The 15,398-nt window shown below is 50.0% G+C and overlaps 1 protein-coding gene across 1 annotated transcript in view; it reads right to left on the reverse strand.

The window, feature by feature from the left end:
• The window catches only part of SAMD11 (sterile alpha motif domain containing 11), a 133,530-nt gene that overhangs the window by 39,391 nt on the left and 78,741 nt on the right, over positions 1-15,398 (reverse strand). Inside the window, exon 6 of the mRNA XM_054394998.1 lies at positions 5,571-5,663. Within this exon, the coding sequence (XP_054250973.1) occupies positions 5,571-5,663 (93 nt within the window). The remainder of the gene's footprint in view (positions 1-5,570; positions 5,664-15,398) is intronic.

Here is a 15,398-nt window from a genome sequence, read left to right on the forward strand (position 1 = left end):
CTGCTCCAGGGCTAATAATAACAACAACAACAATAAATAAAAATAATAATGAATCTGAGCTGCACAAAGTTTCAATGGAAAAGGGTCACATCACCAGCTCCCAAAGCAACCTTCCTCTGCTACAGGGAAGTGACCTCAGACCCCTCCAGCTCAGGTCAGCCATCCAGCTCAGCAAGGATTCTCAATCAGCACAGCAATTTGTGGCTACATCTGCAACCACTGATCTCTACCCTAGTGACATGTATCTGCATCTTGAGGACCACAGGCTTCCTGTGGAAATCACAAGGTTCATGGCCTGCTTCAAGCCGGCTGATAGCAGGAGCTGGGTCCCCACCCAGCAGCACACTTAGAAACCAGACCTGAAAGAGGGAAGCTGCATAAGATGCTGGCCATGCCATGCCTGCTCCCTCCCACTCCTCACACCTCCAGTCCCAAGCCTGCAAGCCACCAGTGGAAGAGGCAGAGGGATGGGAGGCAGAATTCCCTTCCACATCCCCTCCCTGGGCCAGATTTCCACATCCTCCTCTGCTCCCCTGCCTCCTCCCTGGGGAACACAAAGTGCACCAACTGTTTGGTTCCCTTCTGATGCTCTTAAGCAAAGGTCTGAGGAGCAAAGCCACAGACCTGATTTAGAAAAACACCCTTTTTTTTTTTTCCTCCCCACAGCTGTGTCATTAGAGGGGGGGGAAGCAGGGGGGAGGGGATTTAATGACACTTAATTACCATAAACTCTATCGGATCAGCCGCAGAGCAGATTTCAGGTGCCAGGGGGTGGGGGCAGAATGGGGGTGGCAAAGGGAAGCTAAGAGGAAGGAGTCCAGGGAAAGGCTGGATTTCCACACTTAAAACTTGGAAGATTTCACATGACTCAGCCAGTGATAATTCCAGCTTTGCTGAAGCTTTGCTGTCTGCTTTTGTCATTACCAGGGGGTAATGCGGGAGACTGATCTTGCCAAATCTCTTCCAGCTGCCAGGTGTGAAATGGACTCTGGCATGGCCACGGGGGAGGCACAGCCAAGGCAGACATCTGCTTGGTCTTCACGCTCTCCAGCATGACTCCCTCTTTGCCTAAGCCTAGGGGAACTTGTCTCTCCCACCCTCCACCAACACTGCAGAGTCCTGATGGCAGCAGCCACAGGGAAGTCAGGCTCTTGGAGGATGCAGGTTCTCTGCTCAGTCTGAAGGACATGTCATAGCTGGATGACCTTTTCACCAAGCTTTTAGGAGGCCTGTCCTCCCCCATGCAACCCCAGACAAGACAGGGGCACCCAGCTCATCCATCTCCTCTCTTTGCTACAACCATCCCATGACAGGCCAAGACTCCCTTTACTGAACACAGCAAAAGCTCAAGGACCTTGCTGGAAAAGCATCTCACCCCAGATTCAAAGCCAGGGCTCGGGGGGCTGCAGGCTCCTTTGCTACCTGAGCTGTCATATGCCAGGGCACAGAGGGTCCATGCCCACTTCCATCACACTCAGCAGCACAGGGCTGAGGGGCAATGAAGTTGTTAGCAAGAATGGGTCCAAATATCCTCAGAGGATGAGGATGCCCCTTCCCTGGAGGTGTTCAAGGCCAGGCTGGATGAGGCCTTGAGCAACCTGGGCTAGTGGAAGGTGTCTCTGTCTACAGCAGGCAGGGTTGGAACTGGGTATCTTGAAGGTCCTTTCCAAACCGAACCATTCCATGATCACTTCTTCATTTGGCCTAACTGCACAGCTGCCAAACCCATCACCAGATGGATATCCCCTCCAAAGATGAAGAACAAACTGACAGAGGCTGGCTCTGAATTGCTCAGCTGTAGTCCAGCTCCAGTTCTGATCCACTTCATTAACCAAAGAGGCGAGGAAGATTTTGTTTTGTTTTAACTGATCCACAACAGCAAAGAAAAGAGACCAGCAGCACATGAGCTCATCAGCCCTCCCCAGGGGGTGAGTGCAAGTTTGTTCCCTACATGTGTTTTCCAGCACTCGGGCCAGTCTAGCCTCAAACCCTCCCAACTGCTGAGGCTTCCCCAGGTTTCCCTCTCACACAGGAGCCTCAATGCCCATTCCTTCCTTTTCTTGCCATCGCTCCGTTTCATTTCATCTCTCAAGCTACCAGAGAAGCAGATCTCCAGACACGCTGCTGCCACAGGGCTGAGGCTTTCGACTTGGGCAACTGCCTCCTGGGGAGAAAAAGCTTCCTCCATGAGCTGCCAGCAGAGCCCTGTGCTCCCAGCCTCTGACAGGCTCCCATTTCCATATGAGAGGCGAGAACGTTCTGCTCCGTTTGACAGCGGCGCTGGCACAGCCCTGCTGCCACCCCGAGAGGGCTGCCTTTTGATCTCTGGTGTGCACGCTGCGAGCGCTGGGGAGGGAGGAAGGGAAGGTTACTGCCTCCCTGCTGGAAGGCTTTCCAGCCCTACAGGTGTTTTTTCACTCACTCAGAGAGGAGGAGTGATTTACTTGGCTGCCTCTGTTCTCCTTGCCTCGTCAGGCGCAGCCACGGCAGCACGAGCTGTGCCGCGGGCACGGGGTCACTTCTCTTCAAAAGGCTGGTTTGGAGACAATGCAGCTGTGCCCTCAGCAAGAGCTCCATCCAGGGCCAGTGTGCAATGGAGAGAGGGCAAAGTCCCCACCTTGAGCTATAAACCACCACAGGAGAGCATGAAAGGTGGAGGCACCCACCCAAGGCTGGAGAAGGAGGATGGCTGTGCCCAGGGAGATCGCAGAAGTGATTTGGTTGGGAAAGACCTCTAAGGTTATCCAGTCCAGCCACTGACCTAACAGCACCATGGCCATTAAACCACATCCCAAAGTGCCCTAAAAACACATTTCTTGAACACCTCCAGGGATGGTGACTCCACCACCTCCCTGAGTAACCTATTCCAGTGCCTGTCCACTCTTTCTGTAAAGGATTTTTTTCCTTTTACAGGCTTCTACCAGAGGACAGCACAAGGCTGTAAGGATTTCCACACTCCAATGGGTCCTCTTCCCCATGTCTAAACCACAAACTGTACTCAATGCCTAGCCAAGCTTAGGGCTCCAGCAGCATCTCCAACTTCAGAGCACTGCTCCCCAGTTCCAGGCAACCAGCCCCAAGGGCCCAGTGTGTTTGAAAATGGCTTGCACACAACACAGACCTTGCTGCTTCCAACCAGCTCTTCAGCATAGAGCTAGGATCACAGGGATCTTTTCCCTCCTGCCCTCCGTGGTATCCATGCCCCAGGAATGCTGCCTGACTCCTACCAGGATGGGAAGCCTCCTGGGAGTTCTCAGCTTCAAGGTGCTCAAGATACAGAATCAGTGGCTACAGCCCCTCCTTTGACCCCTTTTTCATAGCAGGGGGTGGGAAGATGAAGGTCCTAAAAGCACCAAGTGTCAGCCCCTCACTGTTGATGGTTATTTGGCCTCTTTTTGATCTTTCAAGGCCCTTTCCAACCCCTAACATTCTGTGATTTTAACATCAGCACAGCCCAGGCTTAAAATGCCTGCCACAGCCTTAGAGAGAGCAGGGATTCCCCCAATGACCTAATATCATAAAACCCAGGTAAGATGAGAGGTTAGGAAAAGACCCAGCTCAGAATTTCCATTCTGCCTCATCCTCTTTTAAAGGGCAGGGAAGGCTTTCTGAGAAAAGCAGAGCAGAAAACAGCAGTTTGCTTTAATTCAGGGCGTCCTAGGACCCCCCTCCCCACTTAATGAGCTGGGGGAAGCCCCAAGTCATTCAGAGCTAAAGAGCAAGATTTTGATCCTGAGTGCAACTGCAAAACCAAGGGCTGATTGTCTGCCTCACACTGCACTCAACCAAGTAAACAAAAATGCTGGGAAGAGGAAAAAAAAATGGAATGGATCATCTGACCCTGCTGCTTCCATGGCCAAAAAAAAAAAAATAAAAAATCAATTGGTGCAAGTTCAGCCTTAATTAATTCTGGTTACTCCAGACTTAATTCTGGTGACTCCAAACACAGTATTTGGTTTCAGAAGGCTTGGTTAAAGTTCAAGCCCACTCTCAGCCAGGTTGCCACTACCTGGTTTCAGTTCCCAAGCATGCACTGTCTTGGAATGATGATGGAGACAGCCTCAGCAGGAACAGCACAGCTGCCAGCAGGTTCATCGAGTGTGTCAGAGAGTCTCATGCTCTTATACAACAACTAAATGCATTTCAGATTCTACAGAAGCATCCTGTCAGACCTTACCTGAACCTCTACTAGAAACATTTCATGAAGGACAAGAATAGAGCAGATTAAAAAGAAAGACTTCTATAAATCAAGGAAATCAGAGGAGCAGTACATAAGGCTCTGCTTTGCACCTTTCAGAAAAGCCCAGTGAACAGCTGGGGCACCTCTGGCTGGATTAAAGAGTTAACAGGCAGGAAAGGGTTACACATGGAAGGCAAGACTTAGCATGTTCTTAGGTAGTGTTAGCATTATGACATTAAGTGACAGAAGCATTCACCACCCTCTCAGAGCATGCTGCCTTCCAGATGATAATCTGGGGACAAGCAGGCAAGAAGAGGGAGTCTACAAGAAGAGGATGTGAAATCAGGATGCAGTACTGGTGCCTACAATAGATCTGTATATTGCATAATACAAAGGTATGCAGGTTAAGAAGGCTTCAAGACAAACTGCTGCAAAAAAAAAAAAAAAAAAGTCCCCTCTGAGATTCCCTGGACTGCTTATTGACAACATCCACCTTGAAAAACCTCAGCTGCTGGACTCCAAACCCATGGAACAGGACCTAGCTTCAGAGAGTGAGTCTGCTTTTATTTTGGGGAGGGGTTTAGTGGCTGAAAAGTGCAGGTTAGGCACAGTGATCGAGATGGGTATTACTTGAGAGCTAATTACTTTGAACTTAACAACAAAGGCTTTAAGTGAACAGCCTGCAAAACCTCATTTAGGCAACCCTGAGACAAACTCATTAACTGCAGGCTCCATTACCCCCCTTTCCACTTTGCCAGCCATAAAGAAAAGTTTAAAGATCATCTTGATAGGGGAAAAAAAAAAATCATAAACCAAACGATAAATAAAATAAATGCCCTAAAAAAAAAAAACAAAACCACAACAACACAACAAAAACAGCCTTCTGCAGATCCCATCTCTATAGGAACAGTGCCATAAATGCATAAAGAAGCAGGCAGCCTGATTCTCCCTGCTAGGCTGCTGCCTGGTGTTTTTTTTCCCTCCCTTTAAAGGAACAGATGCCAGCACGATAAGCCTGTGTGTATCGTTTCCAGTCAACATGTAATCAAGACATTCTGCCTCTGAAAAGTAGAAACACCCCTAAAATCCACCTCCAAAGCTGCAGCCTGCCTGCCTTTCCCCCCCCCCACCCTCACCCTTCCCTTTTAATCATAAAGCAATTATTCTAATTAAGAGGCAATCCCTTTCTTGCACTGCAAGCTTCCCTCGGAGGAGATAAAGCAAGCAGAGCGCACCGGTAGCCTCCTCCGTGCACCCTCGCTGCCGGATGCTTCCAGCTCCCACAGCCTCCTGCAACCCTCCCTCCTTCATTTCAATTAAGTGGCACTCTTAAGAAAGGAGAAGAAAGGGGAAAGGGGGGGGGAAGGAGGGAGGGAGAAGCAGCACTTACCCTTTGGGGACTCACTTCTGGCTTTCTTGCTTTCTAAAGGACACTCACTGCTGCTGTTGGGAGAACATACTCTTCTCTTGCCTAAAATTTCATCTAGAAGAGAGAGGAGAAACCTGAGTTATCAGAGAAGGTTGTACTTTCCTCTTTGCAGAAGCAACCAGAGAGACTTTGTCATTTTGCTTCTCTCCCCCCCTCTCTCTCTCACACACACACATATATATTACAAGCAGAAAGGGAAAAAAACGAAAGTAAGAAAAATCATCTCGAGAGTCTCGCTCTGCTTTCCTAATCACGCAGTCCAAAAGCACAGAACCACTCTTCACACACTGATCAATGCAACGTCTCTTTCAAAGCTATAAATTCTGAATCCAGTTGATTTCCTTACTGAGTTTCATCATTTGTTCTGTTGCCTTTTGTCCCCCTGGTGTTTCCACTCCTTTCATGCCCTGATGCAAAGCAACTGGGGGAGAGAAAGGGGAGGAAAAAAACAACACACACACGAGAGAGAGAGAGGAAAAAAAAAAAAAAAGGCACAACAGATCTCTGAATCTTCCTACCACAGTATCTCTCTCTCTCTCTCTCTCTCAATCTCTCCCCCCCTCCTTTTCTCTCCACCCCCCTCCTCCTTCAAAACCTCAAGGTCCTCAGCAATCTTCCCCCTCTAGACTGTGCGGAAACACTCAAGCCTTTTGCATTACTGCAGCCCTACAACCCCACACCAAATATCTAATACACAATTACAGCGTCCCCGAGCAGATTTAAAATCAATATCCTCCCATCATAATGCTGGGGGAAACTGAAAGCATGATGTTGCATATGGGCAGGAAGGAAGAGACTGTTTGTCACTGCAAGCATCAAATTCTCATCTATCAAGGGCTTGTTAAAGATGCAGCATCTTAAAAGGAGAAGGGGGGGGGGGAGGGAGGGAATCATCTCCCTCCCAAACGAGCAGACGTTGGATCTGCTCCTGAGCCGATGTGCAAGCAAAGCTGCTGCAGTTTGCCCAAAGTGCCTTGGTTAAGAAAGGTTACAGACCCCCCCTTGGTGTTATTTGTAAGAACAACAACATTATCTCTGTTCCAGGGGAAATTTTAAGCCAAGCAACTGTCCCTCATCCTCAGACTCAGTCCCCATTGCTTGGGATTCAGCTAAGCAAGGCTGGGTTCCTGCCTCGGCGCTGTGCTTATGGAGAGCTCCAGAGCTCGGATCTGAGCAGCACCCAGAGCAGACGGTTCACGTGCTGAGGGCACAGCCTGCCAGGCAGTGCCTTCATCCAAGGAGCACTGCTGGAAGTCTGCAAAGTTACAAGTAGCATTTCCAGGTTTGAAAGAGCACAAGCTGCCTCTGATTGCACCTTGCCATGACCCTGGCACCCAGCCTGCGAACGGAACTGGCACTCGCAGACAACTGCGGAGGGCTTGCAACCATCCAGAACCAAAAGCAAAGACAACAACAACAGTGGCAATTGGAGAGCAGATGGGAAAGGAGTCAGTCAGCCACCGACAGCACTTCAATTTTCTCAGCATTTCACATCCACAGTGTTGAGTCAGCCTCTCTAAACAGTTTATCAACCCTCCTGCCTCAGTTTACCCTTGCAATAACTTCTCCAGCACCCAGCCAGCATCCAAGCCAGAAGCACCTGGCCACCCAGCACAGACAGAATCATGAGCTCCCTCCCTATGAGAAGTTTCTTTCTTCATGCTGATTTTGCTGGGAATGTTAGTCTGATGCTGCAAACCCTCAGTGCTGGAAGCCAAGACCATATATCTTCCTCAGCAGCATCCTCACCCAGGATTTGTGGCTTTGAAAAACAACCAAAGTCCCATTGCTCTGCTTGCCCCTCCCAGCCTGGACAGGAGGCAGCAAAAACCCAGCAGGGTTTGTTCTCATGTTTTGCAGGCAGAAGAGATTCCGTGGAAGAACTGGTGACAGAAGCACCAGTTCCATGTGACAGCAGTTTGAATATGAGCAGTAAAGATTCCTTCGTTTCACAGCTCTGCCAAGGCACCTCATTACCCTCCTATCACTCCTTCTCTCTTGCTATTCCACTCCCACCCCCATGTGCCCATCTGCCAGCAGACTAGCACCATGCCCTGCTATTCCCAGGCACGTCAGCAGCACAGGTTGCAAGTCCCATCCCACTCCCAACTGGCTGCTCTTGTGCAGGGGAAAACCAAGACTCTTCATCTTGTCATTCATACTGGACCTCAAACTCAACGTTCCAGGTGTAGCCTTCAACAGTGCTGGGCAGAGAGGAATCATCATGGATGGTGCAGCCCAGGGTGCAGTTGGATGTTCACACATTCATTGAATGGTTTGGGCTAGAAGGGACCTCAAAGATCATCCAGTTCCAACCCCCTGCCAGAAGCAAGGGACACCTTCCACTAGAACAGGTTGCTCAAGGGCTTGTTTATTAAACAAAAGGTCTGAAGCTTTCCTGCATGATAGCCACCTCTTAAAAAAAAAAAAAAACAAACAAAAAACAATTTGTGCTGCTCTCAGGAGAGAGCTTTCTAGCCTTGTCTCCACACCCCTGCTAACATGGGATGAGCTCCAGTGCAGCTGAGCAAGGACATGCTGCTGATCCACAACCAGCGTGGTTGTGCACCAGGTTTTCTCTGCAGTGATGCTGCCCAGTCTGTGCCATTGCATGAGCTTCCTGGTCACAGCAGGAATCATTTTGGTTAAACTCTCTGGCACATGGTGCTAGGATGTGGTTCTGAGGTTTAGCATCAGACTGGGGAGAGTTAGATAATGGTTGAACTCATGTCCCCATCATAAGAAGGGCACAGAACTGCTGGAGCAAGTCCAAAGGGCCACAAAGATGATCCAAGGGCTGGAGCACCTCTGCTCTGAGGATAGGCTGAGGGAGCTGGGGGTGTTCAGCCTGGAAAAAAAGAAGACTCCCAGGGGACCTTATAGCTGTCTTCCTCCCACAGGAAGGCTGGAGAGGGACTTCTCATAAGGGTCTAGAGACAGGGCAAAAGGGAATGGTTTGAAGCTGAGGGAGAGCAGGGTTAGACTGGAGCTTAGGAAGGCAGGGCAAGGGTGGGAATATTCTGGAACAGGCTGCCCAGGGAGGTTGTGGATGTCTCCTCCCTGGAGGTGTTCAAGGCCAGGTTGGATGAGCAACCAAGTCTAGCTGAGAGATGTCCCTGCCCATGGTAGGGAGGTTGGAGGAGATGATCTCTGAAGTCCCTTCCCACCTAAGCCATTCTATGATCTCAAAGGTCTTTTCCAACTGAAGTGGTCCTATGCCCCAGCAGCCTCCTGAAGACCCACAGCCCAGCATGCAGGGCAGGGAGCTGGCAGCTGTGTGAACAGTCAGGTGTGCCAGCCTGCCACCCCCAGCACCTCACACACATCACTCAGCTGAGACTTGAACCTGGCCCTCCAGAGAGATCCCACATTAGCAAATTAATCTCCAGGATGATCTGCAGCACTTTTCTTCCAGCATCTCAGGTTCACACTGTACCAAAGCACCAAATCCCACACACTGAGTCTGTATTTGGGTTGTCCCCAGCAGCTTTTATGGCAGTTAAGATTACAGAATGAAATTTTTTCCTCTTTTTCTTTTTTCTTCATTTAAGGCAAAGTCCTGAGATGGGTCAGAGACTGACTCTGGCCCCAGAAGCATGGGGGCTAAATCAAGATGCACAATAAGCAAGGGAAAGGGAATAATTCTCATCAGTAGGCAGTACAGAGACACAAAGATTTAGCAATCTGCCCCAAATTTACTGTGTCAGTAGGAAAGCACAAGGCTGAAGAGCAATCTTTTGAACTCCAGCCCAGAAGTCCTACCTCCCCTCAGCTTTCTGAGCTGCAAAGCAGGGAACAGACAGGTCACATTTTCACCAGTGACTTGGTAAGCTCACAGATTCTGGGGTACAACCTAAACAGTGTGTTTGTTACAGCACTGATCCTTCCCCCCCAGCAACTCCAACCATACAGCCAGCCTTAGGGTACCACTTACACCCCACCACATCCCATTTCACAGGATCCTACACTCTAAATTCATCCTTTGATGCCCACATTCCATTCATCCAACCATTTTTTTTGCCCTCACACACAAAGAGCCCAGGAGAGTATTGAAGGCATTGAGGTGGCAGCATCCACAGTGCCTCCCTCTCCCCCTGACTTTGCAGCAGCACAACCAGGGATGTTCTGCAGATGAGTTGGCAGTGCAGCTCCTGGATGTCTCAGCACCTTCACAGAGTACCAGAAAGCCACCAGAGAGCTATTTGCTCAACCCATGCCCCTCCAGAAGGCAACACTCCACCTTGGGGCAGAGCATGAGGAGGGATGGTTATGGGATTATTTTTTTTTCCTCTCCTATTTGTCATTTGTTTCCCCAAATCCCTGCTTTTGCCTCCTCCCCCCCTCCCCTCCTCCTGCCTTCTACAAAGTGTTGCAGTTGAAAGGAAGCCAAACTAGAGCAGTTTAATATCAAAGCTGAAAATTAAAAGACATTATCAGTGGAACTGTAACTTTATGAAGCTAGGCCAGGCAATAACACAAGGAAGGAGTGCTGGAGGAAGCCCCAAGCATACTGATCACTCACTGCCACCAGTGCAACACAGCCCTGACCACACAACATCCCCCCTCAAGCTCTCCCTAGGCAGGTCCCCAAACCCTACACTACATTCAAAGGCTCCTTCTAGCCTCACAAGGTAGTACAGAAGAGATCCAGAGAAGGGTTTAGAAATAAATCAAATGCTTTCCCCAAAGACCTAGAATCCAAGTGGATTTTCTTTTGACCCCTTTCATCCATCACTAACCTCCTGCACTTCTCCAAGTGAAATGTGGCTAGAGAGAGGCCAGGCCAGCAGGTCAGCTGGAGGGGGACAGCACTTCTGCCTCCATACAGAAGTACCACCCAAAGGCTTTGCAGGCATCAAGAGAAAGGATATGTGTGTGACACCACCAAATGAGCTTGTGGAGAAGCCAGGGTGGGTTTCATCTGGGCACAGCCCTCTGTGGACTTGAGACACACCGATTCCATGGGTGGGAATCTCGCCTGGAAGCAACAGTGCACTGCCTCTAATCCTCAGCCTCCCAGCACCCAGCAGAGATGGATAACTTCACAGACATGCTCACCAACACATCTAAGAACCCCAAGCCTCATGATCAGCTTTGAAGAGAGGACTTGGGAGCCTAAGCCAGCTGGGAAGATTAGAAAACCTATCTCAAGGTTTCCCCAAAGAGGGAGGGATTTTATCTCCAACTCTTTGCAAGGGAAGCTGCAGCACAGAAGATGCACTAAGGACACTAATTGCACCAATGGCAGGCTGAGAACTAAGCTCAGGTCCTGGTGACTGAGCACAAAGCTTCACCTGCAGAAGGGAAATAAACAAATGAGAGGTGGTCACAAAATTTTTTGCCCTCCCAATGTTAAATGAGTGGACTACAGAGTGAGCCCCAATTACAGCTGAGGGGCTGCACCAAACTCTTCTGCACTGTGCCATGCTACAGCAGCATGGAAGGGATCAAGACCTATCTCATGCTCCCTGTCTCTATCATTGGGTTTGCTCTGAAAGCTTCTTGGACCCAGAAGCCCTGAGTAAACAGAGGCCTGAGCCAACTTCCATGAGAAGCCAGCCCAGCTTGGACAGCCAGCATCTCACAAGAAGCAGGTCCTTTTCTCGCCTCCTTGCACATTATTTTAAGAGCAGGAAAACATCCTCCCTTGCTCTCAACTGCCCACAGCCCCCCCACCAAATCACACTTACACCCTGGAGATGACAATTCCCACCGACCAGGCTGAAATGTCTTGGCAGCATCTCAGTTTATTCAGCTCTCCCTTCTTCCTTTGGCACAAACAGGCCACCACCAGAGGAGCTGCTCTGCTCCAAACAACTCTGGTGCTCCAGCCCTGCTGAATGTGACAGGTTTGCAGGGACCCTGGAGACCCAACTGCCCCAGCCCTGGGCTTGTGCCTTTGTAAGAGAAGCTGCAGCAGCTTGCCCAGGCTCAGCAGGCCCAGAGCTGCTCCCAACAAAGGCTGGCGGCCGAGGGGCCACGCAGTGGGCTGCAGGCTGCAGCCTGGAGGCTGGCTGCACTTCAGCCCCCATCCCTTGCCAGCAGGAATCAATGGAACAAAGGCAGAGTGAAGCACAAGGTCATGGGAAGAACAGGCCATAATTTAACTGAGGGCAACCAGAATGGGGGGGAAAAGAAAATAAAATGATTATTGGGGAAGCTGGGGGAAGGGAAGCAGGGATTTGGGATACTAGAACAATACAAGTCCTTGGCAGCTCGTGGGGCAGGGTGAGGTCTAGCAAGGAAGGGGAATATAGAGCTGGAGCTCTGCAAAGGGGATGTCAAACCAGCTGCAAAATAAAAGGCACCATCCTCCTCCCAGCAGGTCAGCTTAATGGCTTAAGGACATGGCAGGCAGCAGGCTTCCAAGCTCAGCTACTGCACTGGGTTATCTTGTTCCTTTATGTCTCCACATCTGTATCTATTTGTTGGCTGTCATTTGGATTTAGATTGCAAGCTCTCCAAGGCAGGAAGCATCCTTTTGCTAGCTGCTGCACCAGTCCTCAGAGTAAAAATAGCACAAACAGCAGAGCAAGCTGGGCACTCCTGGCTCAGGACCATCCCTAGCCTAGACCAAGGTACCTGCAAACACTCCCTAAGCATCACACTTCAAGTTCCTGGTGGCACGAGGCTCTTGGAAACAGGAGGAGCAACAGAAAACGTAGAAGAGAGAGGAATGGGACACTAAAGGTCTCCTACTATAAAGCAAGGGGGATGCAACATCAAATAGTCCAAGGTTTATGTCTTTACTGCTGACTCAGCATTTTGGCAGGCTGGTTGTGCAGTCACTGCTCTCAATAGCAGAGAGCCACCCCAAGAGGCAAGAGTCAGCAATCATCCCTCACTGATCTCCATGCATCACACAAAGCAGCACTCCAAAGGCAGACCTGGTGTCACTAAGCCCTTCCTAAACCACAGAATATATGGAAGCTGCAGGAGCACACAGGAAGACAGCAGTTGAGCAGAAGGACTCCCAATGTACAAGACACCAACCAGCCCTTCCTAGGCATGAGAAGCAGCCTGCAGTCCCTTTCTCAGTTCTCACCACTAGGCCATCTGCCTTTCCTCCTACCACACAAACACCATCCTGCTACTTCCCACCTCCTTGTGCTGGCTCCATTTTCCTAGCTGGAGCCAAGCACCCCAAAGGGCTGTCCAATCCCTCAGCTCCCCAGGAGTGAATCAAGAGGGAGATGCAGGAGCCATCCTCCTGCCTGTCTGTAATGAGGCTGTTGATTAGAGAAGGTGCACCACCATCTCCTTGTCTCCCAGACTCCTACAAAAACTCGTTTTTATAGCATGCACTAAGCCATAGAAAAGGTGGTAAATATTCATAGTATGAAAAAACACTCATGGAGAAGATATAGAGCACTTAAAAGAGAGATCTGAATTAATTTTACATGCTGCAGAGAGGCTTTTTAGCAACTGCAAACTTGTGAATCCCCACTCCTTTCCAGAAAAGATCTGAAGAATGAGGCTGGGAGGGTGGGCTGGAAGTCCAGACAGACATTTTGGAGACTCAATTCCTAGGCTCTAGAAGGGAGCAGGACAGAAGAAGGGAAAAGTCTGTGAAACCAGAAGAGTTAAGCACAGTTCCAATTAGGATCAGGTTTTCTCTGAAGGACCACAAAGCTCTTGAGCAAAGGTTGTTTGGCCTCAATTTCATAGACTCAGAATGGTTGGGGTTGGAAGGGACCTCTGTAGATAATGTAGTCAAACCCTCCTGTCAAAGCAGGATCACCTAGGACAGGCTACAGGCAGGTTTGGAATCTCTCCAGAGAAGGAGACTCCACAACCTCTGGGCAGCCTGCCCCAGGGCTCCAGCACCCTCACACCAAAGAAGTTTTTCTTGATGCTGGGGTGGAACTTTCTGGGTTCTAGTTTGTTCCTGTTGCCCCTCAGTAATAAAAAACTCTGAGATCTGGCATCAGCTCCTCTGAAACAGACAGTTCCTAGTCCTGGGGAATGCCATCCAACACTGGACATCCAACATCTGGCATCAGCTCCTCTGAAACAGACAGTTCCTAGTCCTGGGGAATGCCATCCAACATGGCAGGGACAGCAACCTGCATCTCCCTGTGGGCTCCTGGGTGCTGCATCTTCTGCACCTGGGCTGTGCCAGCAGCCTGGCATCCCCTCCAACACCAGGACAGCTACTCCACCTCCTGTGCCAGCTCCTTCTACAAGCCTCCCAGCTTCTCCTTTTGCAAGTGAAGGCTGAAGACAGCGATTTCCAGCAGAGCTGCTGGTGGTGGTGATGGTGCTGTACCCTTAGCACCATTTAAATGTCCAATTGCACTCATTCAGCCCCTGAAAAACCCAGTGCTGCTCCAGCCTTGTGACAGCTTTGACAGCCAGACTCCTTAATTCCTTTTTCTTATTCCCTTAATCTGTCATCTTTATCAGGCTGGGGAAGTGCCAGGCAGCATGCAGGAGCCCCGGCCCCGATCAATCTCCACATTACAGCTGACAGAATGGTGCTAATAACTTATTGATCTAATGTTTGCCAAGCCCCACTGGGGCTGAAAGGCTGCCATTGATTGGCTTGAGGGAAGGAGCCTCTCAGCTGAGAGCAGAGGAAAGCCTTCAAATTGTCTTCTTCCCGAGGAGCCTGGAGACGGAGGGAGGGTGGGGAAGGCAGAACAGGGAGGAGGACAAGGGAACTAAAGGGAGGAAGAGAAATGGAAAGGAAGAAGGGTGTGTATGTCAGATGGAGTCAGGACTGGAAAAGGAAGTGGGGGGGAAAGGGTTCAAGAACCAAAGACAGACAAGGAGGAGGGAAAAGAGCAGGAAAGGGCAGAAGAGCAAAGGGAAGAAAAGGAACTGGGAACAAAAAGATTGTGCAGAGCTGAAAAATTAATGAAACAGGCAGTTGACCTTCTTCCTGCTCACAGCAGATCGTTAATAAAATCTTTCCAAGCAGGACAGATTTTTGACAGGACTGAAATCCACAGCACACACAGCATCCAAACTTGATGGCACAGAGACACACACGTGCACTGGAGCAGGAACAGTGTCAGAACCCTGGCTCTGAAGTACCAGCTGGACTTGTGGCAGGGTCAGGAGCAGTGTCACTGCCTCCTCTCCCTCCCTGGGCTTCACCCAGCAGCAAGCAGGAGACGACAACTCAGGTGCCACATGACAACCTGCACTGGATTCCTCTGCAGCAGGATGTCACTGCACCAGTGACATGTTTTCAGCTCTTTGCTAGCTGCCTGTAAGGCACCTGGGAAAGGAGATGGAAGCAGGGGGTGGGGGAGAGGTTATTTTTGGAAGCAGGAGAATCTTGCTCTTCCTAAAGCTGCAAGGAAAGGAAGAAAAGAGTCAGTGTTTATTTCAGTTTCAAAGCTGCAACAGGTAACGGCCACAAATTTGATGGCTGCTCCAGCTGCCAGGGAGTGCTGGACTCCTTGTGCTGACTGTGGCCAGCCTGCCCTGCTCATGTCAGAGAGAGGAGGCCAAGTCACTCAAGCTGCCATGATGAGACCTCACCAGCACCAGTGCCCCTTCTTTCCTCAAGTGATGCAGATACACCTTGAAACACATCACTGACCTTCCCAAAGGTGTTTGCAGAGCCATCCTACAAGGACTCTCCTGCCCAAAGCAGGCTTCAAAATCCCTGCCAAGAGCCAAGATTTACTGAACTCCAAGAGCAGGGCGCTAAACTACCTGAGCTCCTTCTTCTCCTGCAGTGACAAAGCCAAGAATAAAATCTTAACCCTCACACCAGCAAAATCCCACACCCCAACCCACACTGCAAGTGAAGGTGCAGGGCACAGCCAAAGGAAA

This window comes from Indicator indicator, chromosome 32 (genome assembly GCF_027791375.1).
Source record: "Indicator indicator isolate 239-I01 chromosome 32, UM_Iind_1.1, whole genome shotgun sequence".
In the NCBI taxonomy this organism is placed as follows: Eukaryota; Metazoa; Chordata; class Aves; order Piciformes; family Indicatoridae; genus Indicator; species Indicator indicator.